Below are 24129 nucleotides of genomic sequence, written 5' to 3'. Positions count from 1 at the left end.
TATGAGATATAACTGTTAGCACATCTGCTATAGATTTAGCAGAATGGAAACCATATTGCATGTCACTAAGGTTATTTTTGCTGAGGTGGTTGACTATTTAACAGATTCCAACAACTTACTCATGACGCACGGGTGGCTTATTGGTCTGTACTGGGAGGGAGATAACCGATCACCTGAGTTTTTAAATATGGGGCATACTGATGACGTTTTTCAGGGTGTTGGGAAGCAGTTCTCCTTAAAACAATGCTTAAACAGTTATGTAAGTATGGAAGCTAGTTCTGGTTGAAGCTTTTTCAGCACTATAATTGGAATGCTTTCAGGGTCAGTTGCTTTACTAGAATCAAGATTTTTGATGAGCTTGATAACATCGCACACAGATATTTGTATGTCACATAGCATGTTTTCAGTCAGACGAAATACAGGAAGTTAGCAACCCTGATCACATAGGGTAGAATTAGCTGCAAAGTTCTTGACAAAGAGTTTGGCTTTGCCCAATACTGACAAGATTACTTCAGATCCATTGATGATAGTTGGGATTCACACACTTCTGTTCGGGACGTTGTTTGTTATTTGCCAAAGTTGGTAGGAACCCAGCCGCTTTTCAGCTACTTTAGATTTGACAGACTGAGCGTAAAACTTTTTCGCATTCTTTATTACTCTTTTGCCGTGGTTGCTGGCAGTCCTGAATGCAGCTTTAGTCTCAGTACATCTATTATGTTGGAAACAATGGAAAAAGTGATCACTTTGCACAATGGCAGCAGTACATTCTGGAGAGAACCACAGCTGGCTGTTAGGTTTTTGCTGAAATTTTTGGAGGGTATGAACGATCAACCTACAGTTGATCATTCCGTCAGGTTTGATATTATTGAGGGCACATCTTTTTTAAACATGGAACACAGAGATTGATCTGATATAAATGAAGGCTATCTCAGTCAGTCATAGAGTATCGATATGCTGTACGATTGAGAGGTACGTCTGAGGACTTATTTCATTTTGTTTTTATCTTAATAACTGAGACAACCAAGTGGTCAGAGGATTCCAGTGGAGACAGAACAGATGAACATATCTCAGGGCAAGTTGTAAGAAAAAGGCCTAGGAGTCTTGCATACTGACCGTCAGTGTCTGGCACAGGGGTGAGTTCGTGAACAATCTGAGGTAGATCATAAACAATGGAGAAATTGTGACAGAACCTCCTCCTCATCATCTGTTTTGTTTGAGTGGGCTAACCATTCCATATTGTGAACAGTGAAGTCTCCACAGACAGACGGGATGTTTCCAATTTTCTCAGATATGGTCTTAAAGATAGTAGTAATTCCGCTGTTGTGGGGACGATAGAATAAATGCAGTGATGTAAGTGCAATCTGGAAGCACATATACAGTAATTTATGGTTTTCTCTGGAGATATCCCTACCACATGGCATCTCTAATATAGGCACATATTCCATGGCCATTGCGATCTTCAGGGTCAGATTTGGATGTTGTTAGAGTATCCTTTAATCAGGAACTCATCTAGGGCAATAGTCGGTTCAATGCCAGTTTCGCTTAGGAATAATAAGTCTCCTTTGGTTTCCTGTAATTGGGTTTCAATCTCTGTAAGATTGGAACGTAGATCCCTGATGTTGAAGAAGGAGACATGATAGTGGGGGGGTCTACATTGGAAGTTGGTGTTCTGGCTTTAATTTTGTATTCTTTCTAGAGACTTTTTATGATGGGTTTAGGTCGATAAACTTGTTTAGAGCAGGGTATAGAGGGAAAGTAAGGGAGAAAAAGAAATGGAGAAATATATTTTTGTAGCTCATGATAAGGTAAAGCCATAACAATTACCTATTAATATGGCATCGAGAAGCCCTACCAAAACTACTGCATGGTCCAGAATCCATTCACCAAATGGCAATACAGCAGCCACAGTACTTTGCACCTGCTAATAGGACGGCCAGCATTAATCCAAGTTCAGGTCCCTGACTATCAGGCGGATAACATCAGCTCAGTTTAAAAATTTACCTTATTAGTGATATGGCAACAAGGATAGAAACAAAATTTCCTATGTCTCAGGCAAAAATACTGCTGACCTAGAATGCAGTTTTTTTCTTCCCTTGTCAGAGAAATCACTCATTCTAAACTAGGACTGAGGGACAAATTAGGAGATGCAAGAATTACGGGAGCTACCAGCAAACATCCACAATGCATTATCTTCTCTTCATTAAAAAAAAAAGTGATAATAATAGTAAATATTCTAATTAATATAAGTTCAATGGACATGTTAGGGGAAAGTATGGCGATAGGTTCTCCTCTCACTAACTGAAATAAAGAACTCAGTTGGCAAAGTTTACGTATGTAATTTTTGGAGCAGCACGGCTGTTTTCCTCAAGTGATTCTTGACTTGATTTGAATGGAAATTGTCTACCCCTTTTGCTAACATATTCAATGCTAGGTGGCGCTTTATTAGTATGACTATTTGAAAAGTAAACAAAAAATAATAGCGTCAGCAATCTTTTTTCTTTTCTTTTTTTTTTTTTTTGCAAAAGAACTCATGGACAGACATTGGTTCAAAATTGGAGAGCGTGTTTAGTTGGAGGAAAATAGCAATTGAATCACAAAACACAAATTGACAACAATAAATTCCAATAATATATTTTATAATCCTTATACAGTGATTGCTGGCAGTTCTAATGGCGACTTTATTTTCTTTTTATATGTATCTCCAAAGTTTACAAAACAAAGCATTTTGTTAAAAAAAAATCTGCAAAGTCAAGCATGTGTGTGTATTATTTTGTTTCTATAATTCAACTGAAAACAAAATTAAATGAAACCAGTGTCAATCCAAAATGTGGTCTTTTCTGATTCTGTAATAACTTAAATATAGCTGACCTGAGAAATAATATGAGAATAATTACGATGGATGTGTAATGTGAAACCAGGTTTAGATCTGATGACCTCAGATGAAGATTGAATCTGGACAGTATGGGAAAATGTATGTAAAATGAGATACTTTGTTGGTTTGGTCACATTAAAAGAATGTATGAGAGTTTTGGGATTAGTAGCTGAAGAACAGTTGAGGTAACGGACAGTTGTCTGATGAAGTCTATGGAAAACCAAAGAGAAAGAGGGAAAATATGACCAGAAATAAGTTAGTTTTCAAGTTAATTTCTAAAAGTCATCCATTTGAATAATAAGACTTGAAGTAAGAGGAGAAAGCTTGAGGAAGGAGGAAGAGACTTGAAAGAGAATATTAAAAAAAGGAGGAGGAAAAAAAAAGATGTTGAAAGAAACTTAAAGAAAGTGGGGAAGACTGCAAAGATCCGCTTTAAAGCAAACCTTTTAGCTGACAAAGGTCCACATTAAATAAAACCTTTTAGACTGCAAAGATCACATCACGTTGATTCTAATGGTTCACATTAAAGCAAACCTTGTAAATGGCAAAGGTTTGCATTAAATCATTTTATATAACTATCATATATCGATTATGCATTAAGATCTGTACATTCATTTATTTCTTTAAAATTTTGCAATTTAAAAGCTTTTTTGTTTTTTCTTTCTTTCCAGAAAACCTGCAAAATCATAGATTTTTGTTCAAAAAAAATCTTCAAAATATAAAATTATTTTTTAATAAAAGGGAAAAAATTGAATTTACTTTCAATACATTAAATTCTTTTGTTTGCTTTTTATTTAGAAAAACACAAAAGCTATCATCAAAAAGATGAACTTCTTGGCAGAGATGGATTTAAGAAATTTATGAAATACGAACATTGCAAATTTCCTCACTGTCGATTTTCTAAGGTCAGCAACCACATTCATTGCATCCGAGCAGGTAAAAATGAACTTTTTAATTTCTTTATTTGATGTGCGAGAGGATGTATGAATAAAAATGTCAAACAATGTTAAACAAAAAGAGACAAAATTACCTGCAAGCAAAAAAGTTAGAATTAAAATTTAACAGAAATAATCTGTCTTTTTAAATATGTGTGAATATACAAAGTTCAGTGTGTGTGTGTGTGTATATATATATATATATACACACACACTGAACTTTGTGAATATACAAAGTTCAGTGTGTGTATATATATATATATATATATATATATATATATATATATATATATATATATACACACACACACACATACTGAACTTTGTGTATTCACACATATTTAAAAAGACAGATTATTTCTGTTAAATTTTCATTCTAACTTTTTTATATATCAAAGTTTATATAAAAGAATATGTATTTCTTACAGTATAGGTTCCTTATATCATCCAAATTGTTACAAATTATAAGCTCAATGAGTTCTAACAAGATTCGGTTCACTAGGTACCTCCATTGCATAACACAGATTTACTCCCCTTATATGTAACATGATGTAACTGCAATTTAATATAATTCAATATTATTATCATAACTTTTGTACCATTTAAAAGAAGCTTAAAATAAACTAGTAATATTTTATTTTTATTTTTTACAACCTATAAAAATAATGGGAACGTGAAACTAAAACCGTGTTTTAGTTTCACGTTTATACATCATATCAACACTTTAAAATGGCATTCCTATGCAATGATCATTTTAAGAGCGTAAACATACCTGTGTTTAAAAAATCTACCAAAAGTCAATTAATCGTCAGATTTTCATGAACTTTTCGATACTTATGCATTTTTAAATTTACTTATATTTTAATAGTAGTTTTTGTTAAATATGTGATGGAAAATTTTTATTTTAGGTGTTCTAACCCCCCCCCCCTATTTCATGTTACGAAAACTAAACAAAATAAATTTAGGTGTATAAAAATTGCAATTGAAAAATTTAAATAATTGAAATATATATAAACCCCTTACTTATTTCACTTACCTTTGAAGTTGTGAATAAAAATGGATATAAAATTATGTTTTAAAAATAAAGTCAACGTTTTTTTGTTTGTTTTTTTTCAATAATATATAATTACTTGAATTACAACAAAAAAAACTATTCTAAAAAATGATATGAAGTTTTAAGCATAGATTTTCGAGTAAGGATTTCCAATTTTTAAAAAACATCTTCATATAATATGAAAAAATAACTATTGCTTATTTTAAAATAGCAAATTCAACTACAACTCAAAATTATTTTAATTGTTAAAAGATTTTTATTTCTGGTGGTGGGGTAGGGAGTCAACTTAATTTTAGCACCTATTTTCAAAAGTGTACGCCTCTAATTAATAAAATTAACATAATAAACAATAACAAAAGCATTGCTTCCCTTATTCAGTTTAGCGTCTTTCAGGCATTCATAAAAATAATGCACAATTATAAGTTAGACACAAAATGATGACGTTTCTGATAGTGTGTAAAATGTTACCAATTTTACACGAAAATTTGGAGGTGCCTACAATTCACAATCATGATTTTTGTTTAGTTTTATATTGTTTTTTAATTTTTTGAGGGGGGGGAGCTTACTTTGAATTTGTTTCATATGTATGGTGCAATTTGTAATAATATCTGTTTGTCTCTGATGAGTTGTATTATGGCACAATGGACCATGTCTAAGATCAAATAATGAAACACATATGCACTTATGAAAAAGAAATATGGGCATTTGCCTATAAGTAAAATAATAATTTGCAAATAAAACAAAACAATTAAAATAAACAGATCATAAATGTCTACTGATTGTGATTTTTGGTCACTAGAATGCAATTCACCACACTTACATACACACACACACACACACATGGATATAGAAAGAAAGAGAGAGTGAGAGTATCCTATACCTCTACAAAGCCACCATTCGCCCATGCATGGAGTATTGCTGCCACATCTGAGCTGGTGCATCTGTCACTAGTCTCTCATTCTTTGACAAGGTCTAAAAGAGAGTCTCTGGCCTAATAAGTCTAACCCTTGTCCCATCACTAAAATGTTGCATCCTTGTGCCTATTCTACAAGTATTTTGATGAAATGTACTCTGACGAACTGAAAGTACTTGTAGCCCTCAACATAAATACTCCGGACTAACTCAACAAGTGGCAAAGTCTCACCTCTACACTGTAGAGATCCCTAGATGCCTGAAAGCCTTCTATTTTAATAGTTTCTTCCATCAAACTGCTATACTTTATAATTCCCTCCTGAGTTCCTACTTCTATGACTGCACTGACATGCAGAAGGTCAAGTGTAATGTGAACAGACATCTCACTGTTCAACTCCCTACATTATAGCCCCTTACATCCAAGTGATGATGTGCCTTGTTTGCGATGAAAATCAGTAAATATATATATATATATATATATATATATATATATATATAAAGTTATAAAATGTATATGGCGATTAAGCTACACTGGATATTCCGCGTTTCATCCACTATAGGACTCTTCAGGCTTATGCGCCTAAGCCTGAAGAGTCCTAGAGTGGATGAAACGCAGAATATTCAGTGTAGCTTAATCGCCATATACATTTTATAACTTACTAACTAGCTCTACCTACGTATTGAGCACTTTTGAAGTAAATACTTAAAGTGCATGCATAAATCTATACTTTCGTATATTAATTTTATGTAAGTAAATTAAGTAGTTATATATATATATATATATATATATATATATATATATATATATATATATATATATAATGTTAAAAGTCCACGTATGCTTCTAGGATAGTGATTTAAAGGTTATGAGGTTTTTTGAAGTATGAAAAACGATGTTAGTTTTTGTATTTAATATTTTTGTTATTTTTTATATTTCAAGCGGACCTATATATATATGCAGGGTGACTCAAAAAAAAAGGTCCCCAACTCTAATTAGGCCCCGTTTCTTAGTGTTTTACTTGAATGAAATGAAACTTTGGTCATAACTAGTTTATTATATTCAAAACATCACATCAAAACACTAGGGTCTTTGGCTTTTTTTTCTCCATTCTACAGCATATATTCTAGATGGCCTCCATTTAGCTTTTATTTTTTTGGGGGTCACCCTGTATATAAGAACAAGTAGTTAATAAAACATGTTAAAAACACTTTGAAAAAGAGTTAAAAACATATTTAATTTTAAAAAAGGAAGCACAAAATAAGTGGAAAGTCCTTAATCTGTAGAGTTTCGAAGAAATACTTTCCTTCTCATCAGAAGGTAGGATTTAGCAAAATGCAGGATCGGATTTTATGAAACTACAAGTAAGTCATAGATCTTACTTGATAACAAATAGTGAAGGAGAGGGAATAAGGTGAAGAAAAAGGTTAAGTTACAAACTTAACCAACATTTTTGGATTTTGAGTTTTGGATTTTATCATTATTGGATATTTTACCCTTCACCAGACTATCCATTCACGTGAAATCACCTTTTTCTTCACCATATTCCCTCTCTTTCACTATTTGTTACCAAGTAAGATCTATGGCTTACTTGTAGTTTCATCAAATATTTTTGCAAGCAAAATCAGATTTTGCTAAATCCTACCCTCTGATGAGAAGGAAAGTATTTCTTCGAAACTCTGTGGATTAAGGACTTTCCACTTATTTTGTGCTTCCTTTTTAATATTAAATATGTTTTTAACTCTTTTTCAAAGTGGTTTTTTAACATGTTTTATTAACTACTTGTTCTTATTATAAGCTCTATTTCCTATTTGGTTTTATCGAGCTTTTACATCTGGTTGAGATTACTTTATAAATATTAACTCTTCAATATTTATAATATACTTTAGTTTTGCCATCTTGGATTATTGTAGTAAACATAACTGTAATACTTATTTCATTATATATACATCCCTTTCTTTGTCTTGGTTTAGGTCCTGGATCAATACCACATTTTTTTATACTCTCCCTACTGATTCTTTCTATCATGATTTGTGTTTTGTTTTCAAGTTTTTCATCTCAATCTAAATCTCATTTTTCAGAATGCAATTATATTCTACATTCAACTGCACAACTCTATTCTCATAAACGCAAACATGAGCGCCGTGATTTTGAGAATGCCTATCGCCGGTTCCAGGAAGTTCGTCGCACTAAGACCATCCAGATTCCAAACCATCATCCTAAACTTTTGGAGACACAATCCAAAAATTCATCCCTGTATATAAAGACCCCACCCTCACTTGCCTCAGACCAAGTGCATGCACAGATTCTTCACAATAACAATGTGGCGGATAAACCAGCTTTAAATGATCCACCAATAAAGTGTGAAATCTCAAACAATGAAATGGAAAACAAAGAAGTCAAAGTGAAGAAAGAGGTTCTCGAAAATGAAGACAAAACAACTAATTCCACCATTTCCTGCCCAACTCTGATTCCCTCTCAAGATAATGTTGTGATTAAGTCGGAAAACTGTACACCCCCTCCTCCTCTTCCTTCCAATCTAATGTCACATGCTTCTCATCTTACCGATGATTCTTTGAATGATTCTCTCAGCTTACCAATTCCGTCAAGTGGCACAAGGGCCGACATCTTTGACAATCATATTATTTTTAATGTAAACAGCCCAGCAGCCAACCAATCATTGCTTTCACCTGCAGGAACACCAAAAATCATGGAAAGAAAAGAGAAAGATGAAAACTGGAAAATTTATCTCGTCAGGTAAGAGAGAACAGAAAAAAAAATTTTTCCTTTTGAAATCGATATAATTGAAAACAAAACCTTTATTTGATATCAGTAAGTTTGTCTGAAGCAAGAGACGTTTTTGTTTGTTTCAAATCTGACCATTTTCAAGAACATTAGCAGCAAATTCCTCCTTTTGCTGAATTGTGTATGAAAAGCAAAGAAAAAATGCTTAGGTATGTCAATTTTTTTCCGGACCAAAAGTGAGTCATCATCATCAAGGCATGTCACGGATCTTCCTGACTCTCTAACGCCATCTCATTGTGTCCATCACACCAGGTAGGTTTTCATAGTTGCTTGAGATAAGTTCTGTGCAGTCTCCCAACAGAACTACATCTTTGTAGTATTTGGCATTCTTCATTTGCTGAAGGATTGAGTAAAACAAAGATGCTTAGGTGTGTCAACCCCTGGTCAAAAGCAAGTCCAGCATCATCATCTAGATGTGCTAGTGCCACAGATCTCGCACTCATGTCATCTCACTCTGTTCTCCATCACACCAGGTAGGTTTTCATGGGTGCATTGTGAGTTGATTCACATAAGTTCTGCTCAGTTTCCCAACTGAACTACATCCCTGTTTTTGGCATCCACAAAAGAACATTGCTGACAATTTTATCCTTAGTCTTCCAATATCTGATTCTAGGAGATGTTACAAGCAGTTCTTAGCATTCTGGTGTGCATACATCAAGTTTCTTTTTGAATTGTTTGGTGAAAGTTTAGATTCTACTTTTAAATAGCAGAACTGATGTAACAATGACTTCAAAAAGTTATGTTTCATCTTGTTAGGACGATTCAACTTCCAGATTGCTTTCACCTTCTCCATTTCAGCTGAGACTTTGCTTATTTACACATTTAGTTCATTCTATGTGCAATTTTCTTTTGCAATTTTACTGCCAAAATAGGAAAACTCAGACATTTTTAAACCAATTCTTTTCCAAAATGGCTGCCTAACTCTGATGTGAGTGAATATTTCAGTTATTCATTACAAATGCAAGGAAACAATATTTTCATGTGAAAATCTTCCCTTGCATTGGAGTTTGGCAACTTTTTCAAAAAAGAAAACAGGCCAAGTTGTAATAGAATTAACCTCAAGTCCGAAGTGCAATATCAAGTTTGTACATCAGTAGATCAATATTTTTCATGGAAAATACATAAGGATATTACGATTTGTATGTATTTGGGCTGGTGAATCCCTGTCCTGTTTGAAGGTTCTTAATAAAGTGCAGAAACTTAACTGTAATTTGATTGGCCTTCAACCTTTCTTCTTCACTGAAATCTCTCTCTCACAGACATTGATGTTAGTCTCAGGTTTTTTTATAAATACTATTATAGCATGTGTTCTTCAAAATTGTCTGATCTATTCCCTGCTTCTTTTGTTCCAGCTCGTTTGACTAGTGGTCTTCATCAATTTGCTGTTTTAATAGCTCATTGTAATACAACTTATTCCAGTTGCTTCTTTTCCAGAATTGTGAAGTTGTGGAACTCTCTTTCTGCTCATTGTTTTCTTTCTACCTTTATAGCCTTGGTCTTTTCAAAACAAAGGTCAATAGACATCTCTTGTCTTTGCGATAATCAATTTTTTTGTTCTTGTTAGCTCTTGTTTCTATATGAAGTACCTTTGTCCTATCTTCATCCCATTACAGGAGAAATGGCTTCATTTTGCTAGTCACACCTGGGGAAGTAAATCATTATAAGATAAAAGATTGGTTAGAACTTACTTACATTGATGAATTTGTAGGAATCTTTTGATGCCAGAGCACCTGCTGAAAGCAATATTTGACAGACATGGTTAGAGGGAACGGCTAAGGAGAATCCAAGAAGAAATCAATAATTTTAGATACATGTTACGGGGCTGGCCGGCTGGGGACAATCGACCCAACAACTAACAAGGTAGACACAGGCAAAAGTAAACGGCACAAAGGCAAAGAAGAATGACAGACATGAGTTGTTTGGTTAAAGATGAGGGTTCGTCTTTTATTTGTAAAAGAAGCATGAAATAGGATCTGGAACAATCGGTGGACACTGAGAACGTCATGTCAGTGTTTAGGTATGGGCGAACGGTAGACACTGAGAACACGGGGTAAGTGTTTAGGAACGGACGAACGGTCGACACTTAGAACATAGTCAGTGTTAAGGAATGTACAGTTGGTAGGGAGCCAGATGCAGGCGAGGTTGCAGACCAGAAGAGCAAGTGCAGGCGAAGTTGCAGGCCGGAGGAGCAAGGTTGCCGGGAAGCTGCAGGAGATGCTGGAAGCTGCTGGAGACTGGAAGTCGCAGGAGTTAGCAGAAGATGCTGGAGTGAAGTGAAGTTCGCTGTTGGTGGGTCTCAGAAGGCAATCAGTAGTGAATCGCATTAGTGGTAGAAAAACTTAGCCCTGATAAGGACTGATTGGTTAACCCTGATGTTTGAACTGCTGCTGAGATGGCTGCTGCTGCTGGGAATCCCTCGGCTGGTGGATTCGGTCAATGTGATGGTAGAGTCAGTCGCACTTCGGGAACCTCCTCCTGCTCTCAGGTCGGATTTGATCTGACTCAGCCAAGGCGGGCTGTATTCATTTACGCAGAGTGATGTTAGAGGTGCCACTCCCAAACGACTCTAATTAATTCCAGAACGAAATTTTTGCAATCAAAAGTAGCTTAGGAGTTTTTTAATTCTATTTGAATTAATGTCGTTTAAAAGTAAAACGTCAATTGTTTGAATTATTGACGTTAAGCTTAATACATTTGAAATCTGACGTGCGTACAGGAGTCAAGGATGGAAAGAAAAGGAAAGCGAACGTGTTCACTGAAACCGGATGTTGTTCATGTTTAGAGAGCATTAGCTTTTACGGCCTTTGTTTAACGAAAGGAAGACGAGAAGAAAACAGTGGGGACGGGTGTGAAGAAAGAAAAATGAAAAAAATGAAGATGGTGATTTTGAAATCGCGACATACAAACAAAAAATGGGAATTTTTAGTCTAGCTCATACAAATTTAATTTCTTTATTTTCATCCATCATCCCAAGAACTCCTTATGTGTAATTCAAACCAATAGTGTTTAGTATTACTAGGTTTATGTGCCAATGTTAAAATAATGATTTTTTTATATATATAGACTGCCAGAAAGACCACTAACAAGATTAAAGAATTGAATGGTGCTGCTATGATCTATTCTAATTAATGTAGCATTTTATGAAATGTTGCATATTTTAGGTTTTTGGTAAAGTTAAAGAAGATAGTTAATCTTTCATTTCAAAGCTGAAGGATTTGTAATTTATTGAAATTTGAAAGTTCACAGGTCATTGGTCATTGACCATGATTGGTCTTCCGTTTGTTTTTGTGTGTGATAATCATCTTATAACCATCGTGCAATTGCCAATTATTTACTTAAAACTGTACCGTGTGTAATGCCTCCCATATTCATATCTATGTCCAGACTTGTGGTTTTTCCTTTTGCTACATTGACATCTTTTACCAATATGCATCTGGTTTGAAATTGTTGAAAGTTAAAAATCATCAGGTATATTTTTCTTAGATGAGACAAACAAATGATTTAAAAATAGCAAGCTATACAATAGGTTTGCTATATCATGTTACAATTACATCTTGCATAAATAAATCTTTTATTTTAACACGATACACAGACTTTTTCCTCTTGATTTAATATTAATAATAGTGTGCTGTTTATTTCTCACTTAGCTACACAAGGATTCTTCATGCCAAATTTGGAATTATGTTCAATAGTTTCTGTGCTTATAAATAGTAGTAGTAGTAGTAGTAGTAGTAGTAGTAGTAGTAGTAGTATATTATAATTGTTGCATCTTTATCCACATCCTTATTTTTACAAGGATGCTTCATGCCAAATCTTGTGCCATGCTACCAATGGATAAAAAACAATCTTGTTGATATATGTTTTAAAAAAATTTATTAAATTTTCAGCCATTTATCATATCGTTGCTAGTTTTAATGAAAATAAAAAAAAAAGTATATTTATTTATTTATGGACTGTTATCAGTCTGCAAACAAATATATAAATTACTCATCTCAAAGGAGTCCAATAATTAAATAATATATAATAAAAAAAAGTGTCAAAATAGATTTGTCTGTTATTTGTAGATGACTATTTAAAAAATTTCTTTAACCTTTACCTAGGTACACAGCCAACGATCCATGCAATCCCAGATGTGATTTTCTCTACAAAGATCATTATCATTGCCAGGTCTCTGGTTGTGGAATGACATACAGGTCCAAAGATGGAGTTCGAGAACATGCAAGGTTTGTTTCCTCTTCAAAGAGAAGTATAGAAAGTAATGCGATTTTCTTTTTCTTACTAACAGGTTTAATGGATTCTATTGTAACATTTTTAATAACAAAATTAATATACATGTGTGTGTCGAGTTTATACGGGTCTTTTTGTTCTCTTCATTTTTGCTGTTTCTCTTTGTTGCATTTCATAAGTGGTTGTTGATCATCTCATCTGTTTAACTAAAATGTATAAAACTTTTCATGCAGAAAAGACTGACACAAGGAGACGTTTTAATACAGCGTTTTGTTTGGAGAGAATTGACTAAAGTAGACAGACAAATGTTATCTTAGCTAGTTATTTACATCTTAAACTTTCTAACTTAAGGAAATGAGTGACATGCACAAAATAATGATAACCTTAGATTATTTCTACATTATTGGCAGTGTGTCATTCACATGGCTTCTACCAAGAAACTAATCTGAAAACCTTAGTTTTCTCTCTGCTCAAAAATATAATGTCATTCTTTATTGCTTCTCAATCGTAAAATATGCTTAAATATGATATTTTGATTAATGTAGATTTCGTATTTATTATTATATTATATTGGACTCAATATATGGTAATGATTTAAAAAGTTTTTTAAAAAATGGCTCATTCGCCACCACCGAGAATTGAAACCAAAACTTTTAGCTTACTATTTTCTTTTTTTCTTGGACGTTAATGCCTGGGCTATGAAGACATGTTTGCTGCAAGGCTAAAAATTAGAACATGAACATAAAACATGAGCTGTTACGTTATGCATGCATATTCGTAATGCCGTTATTCTACCTTCACCTGGCAAATTTCATTTTTTTTTTAATTTTCACACTTTTGCACCGATTTTCCTTGGCTAACACACAAATATAAAGTTTTGCATAACCTATAAAGTTTCATATTTGTAGACCAAAAATTGACAGGAGTTTGGTAGGCAATTATTTTTAAACAAATATATATGCATACATAAATATATATAGAAAAAGGTTTGTGTATACTATAACCGTTTTACGCTAATATTTCACGAGTATAAGTCACGTAGAATATCTGCAGGAGTATAATTACACATAATAGTTAACTAAAGATGATCATCCCACACAAAATAAAAGGCTAATAGAGAATTAAATAAAATGAATGTTTAAAAGAATATGCAAATTAGCTAGATCTTTTTCCAATGAAAGCAATTCCACGACCCATATATATCAAAGTTGTATCTGCTTTTTAAATAGATAAAAAAAAAGAAGGATTTTTAATATGCATATTAATATACGAAAAAAATTTATATGAGTATATAAATATATGTATATATTATATGTATATGTGCGTGTAAATATATGTATGTGTGTATACATATATATGAGAAACACTTGTACTTTCACTATACAAATAAAATAGGTTTGTAAATTTAAAATACATAAATATAAATTTTTATATGACATGGAATAAAGAAAAGTCTTTATTTTCTTTGTACACCTTGTCCAAAAATAAATTTTTGGAATATTTTTCATAAATATTCTTGTGCAGATGATGTTTTTTCTCATAAAAATTCTTGTGCAGATGATGTTTTTTCTCATGAAGATTCTTGTGCAGATGAAGTTTTTTTTTTTTATGAAAACTCACGTGCCGATGTTTTTTCTCATAAAAACTCTTGTGCAGATAATGTTTTTTCTCATAAAAATTCTTGTGCAGATGATGTTTGTTTTCTTATAAAAATTCTTGTGCAGATGATGTTTGTTTTCTTATAAAAATTCTTGTGCAGATGATGTTTTTTCTCATAAAAATTCTTGTGCAGATGATGTTTTTTTCTCATAAAAATTCTTGTGCAGATGATGTTTTTTTCTCATAAAAATTCTTGTGCAGATGATGTTTTTTTCTCATAAAAATTCTTGTGCAGATGATGTTTTTTTCTCATAAAAATTCTCGTGCAGATGATGTTTTTTTCTCATAAAAATTCTTGTGCAGATGAAGTTTTTTCATAAAAATTCTTGTGCTGATGATGTTTTTTCTCATAAAAATTCTTGTGCAGATGATGTTTTTTCTCATAAACATTCTTGTGCAGATGATGTTTTTTCTCATAAAAATTCTTGTGCAGATAATGTTTTTTCTCAAAAATTCTTGTGCAGATGATGTTTTTTTCTCATAAAAATTCTTGTGCAGATGATGTTTTTTCTCATAAAAATTCTTGTGCAGATGATGTTTGTTTTCTCATAAAAATTCTTGTGCAGATAATGTTTTTTCTCATAAAAATTCTTGTGCAGATGATGTTTTTTCTCATAAAAATTCTTGTGCAGATGATGTTTTTTCTCATAAAAATTCTTGTGCAGATGATGTTTTTTCTCATAAACATTCTTGTGCTGATGATGTTTTTTCTCATAAAAATTCTTGTGCAGATAATGTTTTTTCTCATAAAAATTCTTGTGCAGATGATGTGTTTTCTCATAAAAATTCTTGTGCAGATTATGTTTTTTCTCATAAAAATTCTCGTGCAGTTGATGTTTTTTCTCATAAAAATTCTTGTGCAGATGATGTTTTTCTCATAAAAATTCTTGTGCAGATGATGTTTTTTTTTCTCATAAAAATTCTTGTGCAGATGATGTTTTTTCTCATAAAAATTCTTGTGCAGATAATGTTTTTTCTCATAAAAATTCTTGTGCAGATGATGTTTTTTTTTCTCATAAAAATTCTTGTGCAGATGATGTTTTTCTCATAAAAATTCTTGTGCAGATGATGTTTTTTTTTCTCATAAAAATTCTTGTGCAGATGATGTTTTTTCTCATAAAAATTCTTGTGCAGATGATGTTTTTTTTTCTCATAAAAATTCTTGTGCAGATGATGTTTTTTCTCATAAAAATTCTTGTGCAGATAATGTTTTTTCTCATAAAAATTCTTGTGCAGATGATGTTTTTCTCATAAAAATTCTTGTGCAGATGATGTTTTTTTTTCTCATAAAAATTCTTGTGCAGATGATGTTTTTTCTCATAAAAATTCTCGTGCAGATGATGTTTTTCTCATAAAAATTCTTGTGCAGATGATGTTTTTCTCATAAAAATTCTTGTGCAGATGATGTTTTTTCTCATAAAAATTCTTGTGCAGATAATGTTTTTTCTCATGACAATTCTTGTGCAGATGATGTTTTTTTCATAAAAATTCTTGTGCAGATGATGTTTTTTCTCATAAAAATTCTTGTGCAGATTGTTTTTTTTTATAAAAATTCTTGTGCAGATGATGTTTTTTCTCATAAAAATTCTTGTGCAGTTGATGTTTTTTCTCATAAAAATTCTTGTGCAGATGATGTTTTTTCTCATAAAAATTCTTGTGCAGATGATGTTTTTTTCTCATAAAAATTCTTGTGCAGATGAAGTTTTTTCATAAAAATCCTTGTGCAGATGATGTTTTTTCTCATAAAAATTCTTGTGCAGATGATGTTTTTTCTCATAAAAATTCTCGTGCAGATGATGTTTTTCTCATAAAGATTCTTGTGCTGATGATGTTTTTTTCTCATAAAAATTCTGGTGCCGTTGATGTTATTTTCTCATAAAAATTCTTGTGCAGATGATGTTTTTTCTCATAAAAATTCTTGTGCAGATGTTTTTTTTTATAAAAACTCTTGTGCAGATGATGTTTTTTTTCTCATAAAAATTCTCGTGCAGTTGATGTTTTTTCGCATAAATTCTTGTGGAGATGATGTTTTTTCATAAAAACTCTTGTGGAGATGATGTTCTTTCGCATAAATTCTTGTGGAGATGATGTTCTTTCGCATAAATTCTTGTGGAGATGATGTTTTTTTCATAAAAACTCCTGCGGAGATGATGTTCTTTCGCATAAATTCTTGTGAAGATGATGTTTTCTCATAAAAACTCTTGTGGAGATGATGTTTTTCACATAAAAACTCTTGTGGAGATGATGTTTTTCACATAAAAACTCTTGTGGAGATGATGTTTTTCACATAAAAACTCTTGTGGAGATGATGTTTTTCACATAAAAACTCTTGTGGAGATGATGTTTTTCACATAAAAACTCTTGTGGAGATGATGTTTTTCACATAAAATCTCTTGTGGAGATGATGTTTTTCACATAAAAACTCTTGTGGAGATGATGTTTTTCACATAAAAACTCTTGTGGAGATGATGTTTTTCACATAAAAACTCTTGTGGAGATGATGTTTTTCACATAAAAACTCTTGTGGAGATGATGTTTTTCACATAAAAACTCTTGTGGAGATGATGTTTTTCACATAAAAACTCTTGTGGAGATGATGTTTTTCACATAAAAACTCTTGTGGAGATGATGTTTTTCACATAAAAACTCTTGTGGAGATATTTTTTCACATAAAAACTCTTGTGGAGATATTTTTTCACATAAAACTCTTGTGGAGATATTTTTTCACATAAAACTCTTGTGGAGATGTTTTTTCACATAAAAACTCTTGTGGAGATGTTTTTTCACATGAAAACTCTTGTGGAGATGTTTTTTCACATGAAAACTCTTGTGGAGATGTTTTTTCACATATAAAATCTTGTGGAGATGGTGTTACTGTAGTGTGAATAAGGTCTCTTTAATTTGCATCTTAACAAAGTTTCAAAGGCATTTTGTGTGCTATTTCAAAAATTTTTGTGATACACTTACAAGAGTCAAAACAATAAAAAGAATATGCTGTTGTCATAGCCCTAGTCATTACATATAAAGCTTTGACGTCTAAAATTTTATTTCTTCTTTAGTTAAAACAACTTTATTACTTTTCGTTTGTAAATTTAGCTAAACCAGTTCTGTGCATGTTGTATTTTTCTAAGTTTAACTAATGAAAATATTTCTGCATTACTTTTTATTAAATAACGTTATTTAGTCACATGCAGCCCTCATAACAAAATAAATAGACCCACGTGGCTCTATAGCAGCAATAGCGATTACAGACAACCATAGCAGCAGCGATAAGCAACAGTTCATGGTTTTTGATTTTGAATCTGTGTTTGGTTTATAAGCTGAGTGCTGATTGGTTCAAGCATTCAACTTCCCTTCTGGCTGAAACAATCATATGCCATCTTATATGTGAGCTGTGAACGTGATAGAACTTTTCCAGCCAGGAAGCCAAAGCTGATCATTTTCACAGCACTTCACATGGCTACTAAATACCTGCACACATGGACTTACTATAACATACATATGACCCTGACTTCAACACTAGCGTATGGTTCATATTCTTTATAAATGGACACTTCCTTTTGTGACAAACATTCATCCTTTCTCCATAAATTAACACTTTTCTTGTCCATTTTTATTGAACACTATGTTGAGTTTCTAACTTTTTTGTCTTCATTCATATTTGTGGACTGATTCCATTACTAACACTCTTTTCCATTTCTCTTTTATTAACACATTCCAGCTATTGATACATGTAGATTTCTGCGTTGAACTGGTCATGTTGTAAGAACAGTGGATGATAGGTTTCCAAAAATGCACCTCTATAAGCATGCCAATAGAAGAGTAGATGGGCAAAAACTGGTACAAAGACATAGTTAAATGCCACCGAAAGAAAATAGGCATTGATATCCCAAACTAGGAGACACAAGCAAGTGACCAAGGGAGTTGATACAGATGTCTATACAGAGGGAAGGTATATTGAGGAAAGGACAGTGGTCACAGCCCAGTAGAGACACTTCCAAAGACACAATCTCGGCCACTTTGCATGTGCTACTTGTAGAAGGGTGTCGAACACCAGAAAAGGAGAGCTTCAACACCGGTGAATAATGCGCCAGACACTTGCCCAGTTATTTTCAGACATAAAGGACTGTGGGGAATGAAATATTAACACATTAATGAAGATGATCAATAAAGTTGTTTTTCTATTCTACAACTTTTAATCATAAAGAGAACGTTCACTGAATAACCTAGTCCAACTGGTCTCTGGGAGCACTGCTGGTAAACATAGTTTCATCCATTTCTTATGCAGCCTTCAAATCTGATCCATTCTATGATGTTGCTCTCCCACGTCTTTTCCTGTCATTCAATCTTCATTGCACCATACAAGGCTGATTATTGTTATTTATTTCAATATTTGGTGACTTTTTTTTCATGTTTATGGAACTCTTCAATATTAAGAAAAAGTCAATTCCTTTTATTTTTTTGTCCTTAAAGGTTCCACGAGCTTCAAGAAAGAGTCACTTCCATGTCTTACGTTTTATACAATGAAAAAGAGACTTGTGCAGAGAAATGCCAATTCAACCTAAAAACTAAACACTATCATTGCAAATGGGTAAGTAACCACAAACATATTTTATGAATATTCTAGGTTTTTCGACCTGGTCAATGGTTGTGTATTTGCTTGTAATCTTTTTAGCATTTCTTGATTTAAAACAGAGTTCAATTATTATTTTTTCATTTATTTTTGCTACAATGAAATAGAAGTTTGAAGATTGAACTATATCGTGACCATCGTCATAGATGGCCTGTCAGCTGAAAAATGACGGCATCGCCATAGGTCCTAGCAAGCAAGATAAATGGAACACAGACTGTCGATAATGAGCAGACATTTTTTACAGAAAGCATTAGAAAACTTCAAAATTGGATTAAAAAAAATAAACATGATACTTTGTACTGAAACTCATCCAATATTAATAATAAAAATATTAATAATAAAAAACGAATTGAAAGGGAGAAAAGTTGTTAAAAAGTTTTAAAAGAAAAGGAATACGATTTGATTTGTATGAAACTGAAGTTTATTCAATAGAAATAAATAAAAATGAACAATAAATATTTTTTAAATCAAAAAAACAATATTTTAAAAATTAAAACTGAAAAACAAACAATAAATTAGTTTAACTGAAAAACAAACAATACATTAGTTTAACTGAAATACGAACAATAAATTGGTTTAACTGAATAATGTACAATAAATTGGTTTAACTGAATAATGTACAATAAATTGGTTTAACTGAATAACGAACAATTAGTTTAACTGAGTAACAAACAACAAGTTAAAAATTAAATTCAAACAAATGTTAGTATAAACAAAGTTACTAAGGCAGAAATATTTCAAACATTGAATATTAAAACTTTTCAAAAATCTGTTGTAGAATTTAATTAAAAGTTTGAATTTTTCTTTTTCTGATATTTTTTTTTTACTAATATTGTCATTCTCTTTGCGACAAAAATTGTTTATAAGGGAATTCGATGAACTCCATATCAGCATTTTTTCAATTTGCTGAATAGTTTGACCCTCATCACAAGAGTCAACATGAAATAATCGATTTTGATCAGCCAAAATATTTGTTATGTACATGGTTAATTTTCTCTGATGAATCAAATGTAAAAAAGAATCGCATTTTGTAAGTTTGTTTATGACTATATAATCATATAAGACAAAATTATTAGTTATATCATTTGGGTATAGCAGAGAACCTTTGTTAATACCCTGAAAGTAGCTGTTTAATTCAGCTATTTCTTCAACAGCCTCTCCGGATATTAAATTTTTGCAGCTTATTCATTGAAAATTTGCAAAACCAGATTAACATTTTGCCTTTCAAAAGTAGTCGGAGAAAGAGCTTTTGAAGTCAACTTATAGCAATATTTCACAAGTGATTGAGATTCTAGGGCATAAGTTTATGTAAACTAGAGAATGGAGCACTTTGGATGTTATCTAATTCATGATTTCCATTATAACAAAAGTTTGGGAACATCATGCATTTGCGTTCATCTTTTTGGCCAAGCCAATTGTTTCTAATGCATTTTAATATATGCACTGAGTCGAATAAGAAGAAAAGAGGGCTAGGCGTTCTAACTATATGGGGATATACAATTGAAAGCTTTGATGGGCTACAAAAGAAAGACATAGCTTTTTTTATTTATTGCATTATCTGTTATAACAAATAATACCTTAAACCCTATATATTCTAAGCCAGTTATTACACGTTTAATTATACCAAATAAGTTCTCAGCCAGAAGACATTTAGTTGGCATAACATGCACAACATCCTTATATTGTGAGAATACACTGCTAAGCATAAAAGCAAATGCACTTGTGGCAGGTTCATTGCTGTTGTTAGCTAAGCCAACAATATTACCACCTTTATAATTAAGATAAGGTTTGAGATGTATTTCATCAACAAGTAAAGATACTGTGATGTCATTCTGCATTAGTAACTTGAACTTACTTTTAATATACATGAGAAAATTGTTATCGTGTTATTCAATGACATGATTCATAGAAGTTGATAAGGTTAATCTTCGAATGGTTGAATAGCATGGTAAAATTACATTTTTAGTGTCTCTTAACAGTCTGTACCCTCTAGGGAAACAGTTATATAATAAGGAAGAAAATACCATCATTTCACCCGAATAATTAACCTTATTCATTGTCATTATGTTAATTCATTCATATATGAACTTAATGGCATTAAAATATTTAAATGATTCATCTTGCACTAATAGCAAAAATGATAAGATTAATTTTAATAAAGAACTTATATTAGAAGTTTTCATTTCCTGTTCTTCGATGTCCATTTTTTCATGTTTTCAATCAAAATCTGCAGAGTATTTTCCTCTGTTACATGTTTAGGAATTCTATACTTCCCCATAGCACTCATTTCCACATCACTACAGAATACTCTAACGACCAAGTCCAGTTCAATCACCATAGACATTTTTATTTGGGGGCATGGGCATCTCTTTATATTGCATATACTGATGGTATTGTCTTGCCTAATAGAAGTCCAATAATTTTTTATCTATAAACGTTAATTTTTTTTCTAAATCATCAATATTATGGAAAATTTTACGTTTCCGTAACTCTAACTCGTCAGCAACACTTTCACATAATGCACGCTTAAGAGCAGAATTTTCTAAACGCATTTTCTTTGCGTTAGGGGACTCTCTAAAAGTGGTTGATGACGATAAATAGGAGGGAGAGTTTGGTAATATTCGAGGAATAGCACAATCCTTAAGATAGGGATTTTTTAATTTAACACTAATTGTCTTTCCAGTCCTTTCATCAAATGCTGATGCCTCTCGCTGTATGTCTTCAGGTCGAAAATGAAGTTCACATACCTAAAGAAATAATTTAAAAGAAAATCGTACCATGTTTGACTTAATACAAAAAAAAAAGAAGAAAATTACATGACAAAAAACGATAAAATAAAAAAATAAGGTAAATGTGCAGAATTAGTCCACCCTCGAAAAATCCTTTTAAATTACCACTTTCATAGGTTTTCAGGGGTGCTGAAAACGAAAATAACGTTTAAAATTACAGCAAACTAGTAGTTTCCAAGATATAAAAAGATGTTAGTTAAAAAAAAGGGGGGGTAATTTAACCTAAAACGACCACCCACTTTATGGCCAATTTTTTTTTTTTTTTTTACATGGGCAACGAACAACAATTTTTTTTTAAATTACATTTTTGTCTCAAACAAGGTGAAGTGCCTCTTTGATGTAGGAATGAACACAACTAAACATAAAATGTGCAACTACAGTTGACCCCCTCTCCCCAACAAAAATTCTGTTTACACTTTTTGAAAAGGGGTGCTCATTTTACGTTAAACTGTGTTCATTGTACGTTGACTCCCAACCCCCAACATAAAGGTGGCCATACTCATTTTTCTTCGCTTTTATTTGTTAAAAAGAAAGCGCCCTAAAAAACAATGGCCATAAAGTGGGTGCTCATTTTACGTTAAATTTCTGTAGGAAAGTGATCCCCAATTTTTAAAACTAACATTTCTTCATATCTTGGAAACTACTCATTTGCCGTAATTTTAACCAGTATCAGAATTTTGGGGGAATTTTTGACAACCCTAACACAAAACTGCGAATAACATATACAAAACTCGTAATTTCTCCGTTTAAAGTGGGTTGTTTATTTTCTTTATGGAATATACTTCCAAAATAAACTTAAAATTGTTTAAAAAATAATAGAAATATTATTTTTTTATTGCCGGCATTTTGTAAACACTTTTTTTTAAATAAAAAATAATATTTCTATTATTTTTTTAAACAATTTTAATAGTTTATTTTGGAAGTATATTATCCAAAATTCTGACACCTACATTTATCACGACATTTATCACAACATTTATCACAAATAATTATTAATAAACTTTTGGGATAACAAAAATGGTCATAAACTTAAAAAAAAATGTTTAATCTATTTTACGCTGATATAAATATTGCACAGTAAAATAGTTGAACTAAAAAGATAAATGATTTTTCTTATTTAGAATTATTTAAACAAGGAATTCCGTTTTTACGATATCGCTTTTATTAAATTGTTAGGTGAAAGTACATAATATTTTCACCATACTCCCCATTTTAAATAAGTTTCTAAATAATAATTTATTATTTCAGCACATAACTTAAATTACATGTAAAATTCATTTTTTATATACATACTTTCATTTTTATTTTAAAATACATTCTAAAAAAATAAATAAATAAAAATAAAAAAAAGCGCATTTTTTTTTTTTTTTTTTTTTTTAAATATCTCAAACATTTTAACACTTACTCTGCTATATTTAGATGGAGTAAAATCCTTTCTTTTTATTGCATTAATCCACTGGTAAATTATTTCCTTGTTTTTGGAAAATGAAAACACAGTAACTTTTGGTCCATTTTCGTAGTTACCTCAGCATTTTGGAACTATACATCTTGACGGCATGTTTAAATTTATTTAACCCTCCAAAACTTTAAACCAACTTTCGGTTTAGTCATAAAACATGTGACCAAATTTCAACAGACCGATGTCCATGACGTCACCAGACTAAATTATAGTCGTCGCTAGGCCATCATATTACGGTAGCCACGGCTGTATACTCTTTCTTTCTTTTTTTTTTTTGTTTTCAGAAATATTATTTTAATGTTTGAAACAATGGGAAGTAAATCTGTATTAATTTAAGCAAAGTAAAAAGTGGACATTGTGTTTACTTTCAGCGGCTTTGTACTTTGCTTACTTCCCTTATTTTGTTCTTTAGTTCTCATATTCCATGAGTGATATTTCTGATAAATGGCATGTTTTCTGGGTTGGAATCTATCCATCTAACGTTTATCCAACTCAAACTCCTCCATTTCACTTGCAATAGCCCAAATGTAGTTTATTTATTATACTGCACTGAATGGACGGAGAGCAATTACATTGGAGAAACGGGCATGGAGTCCTGTCTATCTATATATATATATATATATATATATATATATATATATACACACACTTTAACAAGAATATACACACAATTATACAAATCCAGACAGTAGGCCACCTAAAGAAAATAGGCATTGATGTCCCAAACTAGGAGACACAAGCAAGTGCAATCTACTAAACCACACAGTAGACAACATTAGATACATC

The 24129-nt window shown here is 31.9% G+C and overlaps 1 protein-coding gene across 11 annotated transcripts in view; it reads left to right on the top strand.

Annotated features, from left to right (window-relative positions):
* Nucleotides 1–24129, top strand: part of LOC145269173 (zinc finger protein castor homolog 1-like) — a 750830-nt gene that overhangs the window by 714664 nt on the left and 12037 nt on the right. For all 11 annotated transcript variants that reach the window (XM_080124811.1, XM_080124789.1, XM_080124817.1 and 8 more), the window contains 4 exons: nucleotides 3671–3808; nucleotides 7853–8528; nucleotides 12677–12799; nucleotides 18936–19053. In XM_080124811.1, coding sequence (XP_079980937.1) covers nucleotides 3671–3808; nucleotides 7853–8528; nucleotides 12677–12799; nucleotides 18936–19053 — 1055 coding nt within the window. The remainder of the gene's footprint in view (nucleotides 1–3670; nucleotides 3809–7852; nucleotides 8529–12676; nucleotides 12800–18935; nucleotides 19054–24129) is intronic.

The sequence above is a fragment of the Euprymna scolopes genome, chromosome 4 (genome assembly GCF_053919585.1).
Source record: "Euprymna scolopes isolate OS-2025 chromosome 4, ASM5391958v1, whole genome shotgun sequence".
NCBI classification, from domain to species: Eukaryota; Metazoa; Mollusca; class Cephalopoda; order Sepiida; family Sepiolidae; genus Euprymna; species Euprymna scolopes.
Note: the sequence above shows the minus strand (reverse complement) of the source record. Positions and strands in the feature narration are given on the sequence as shown.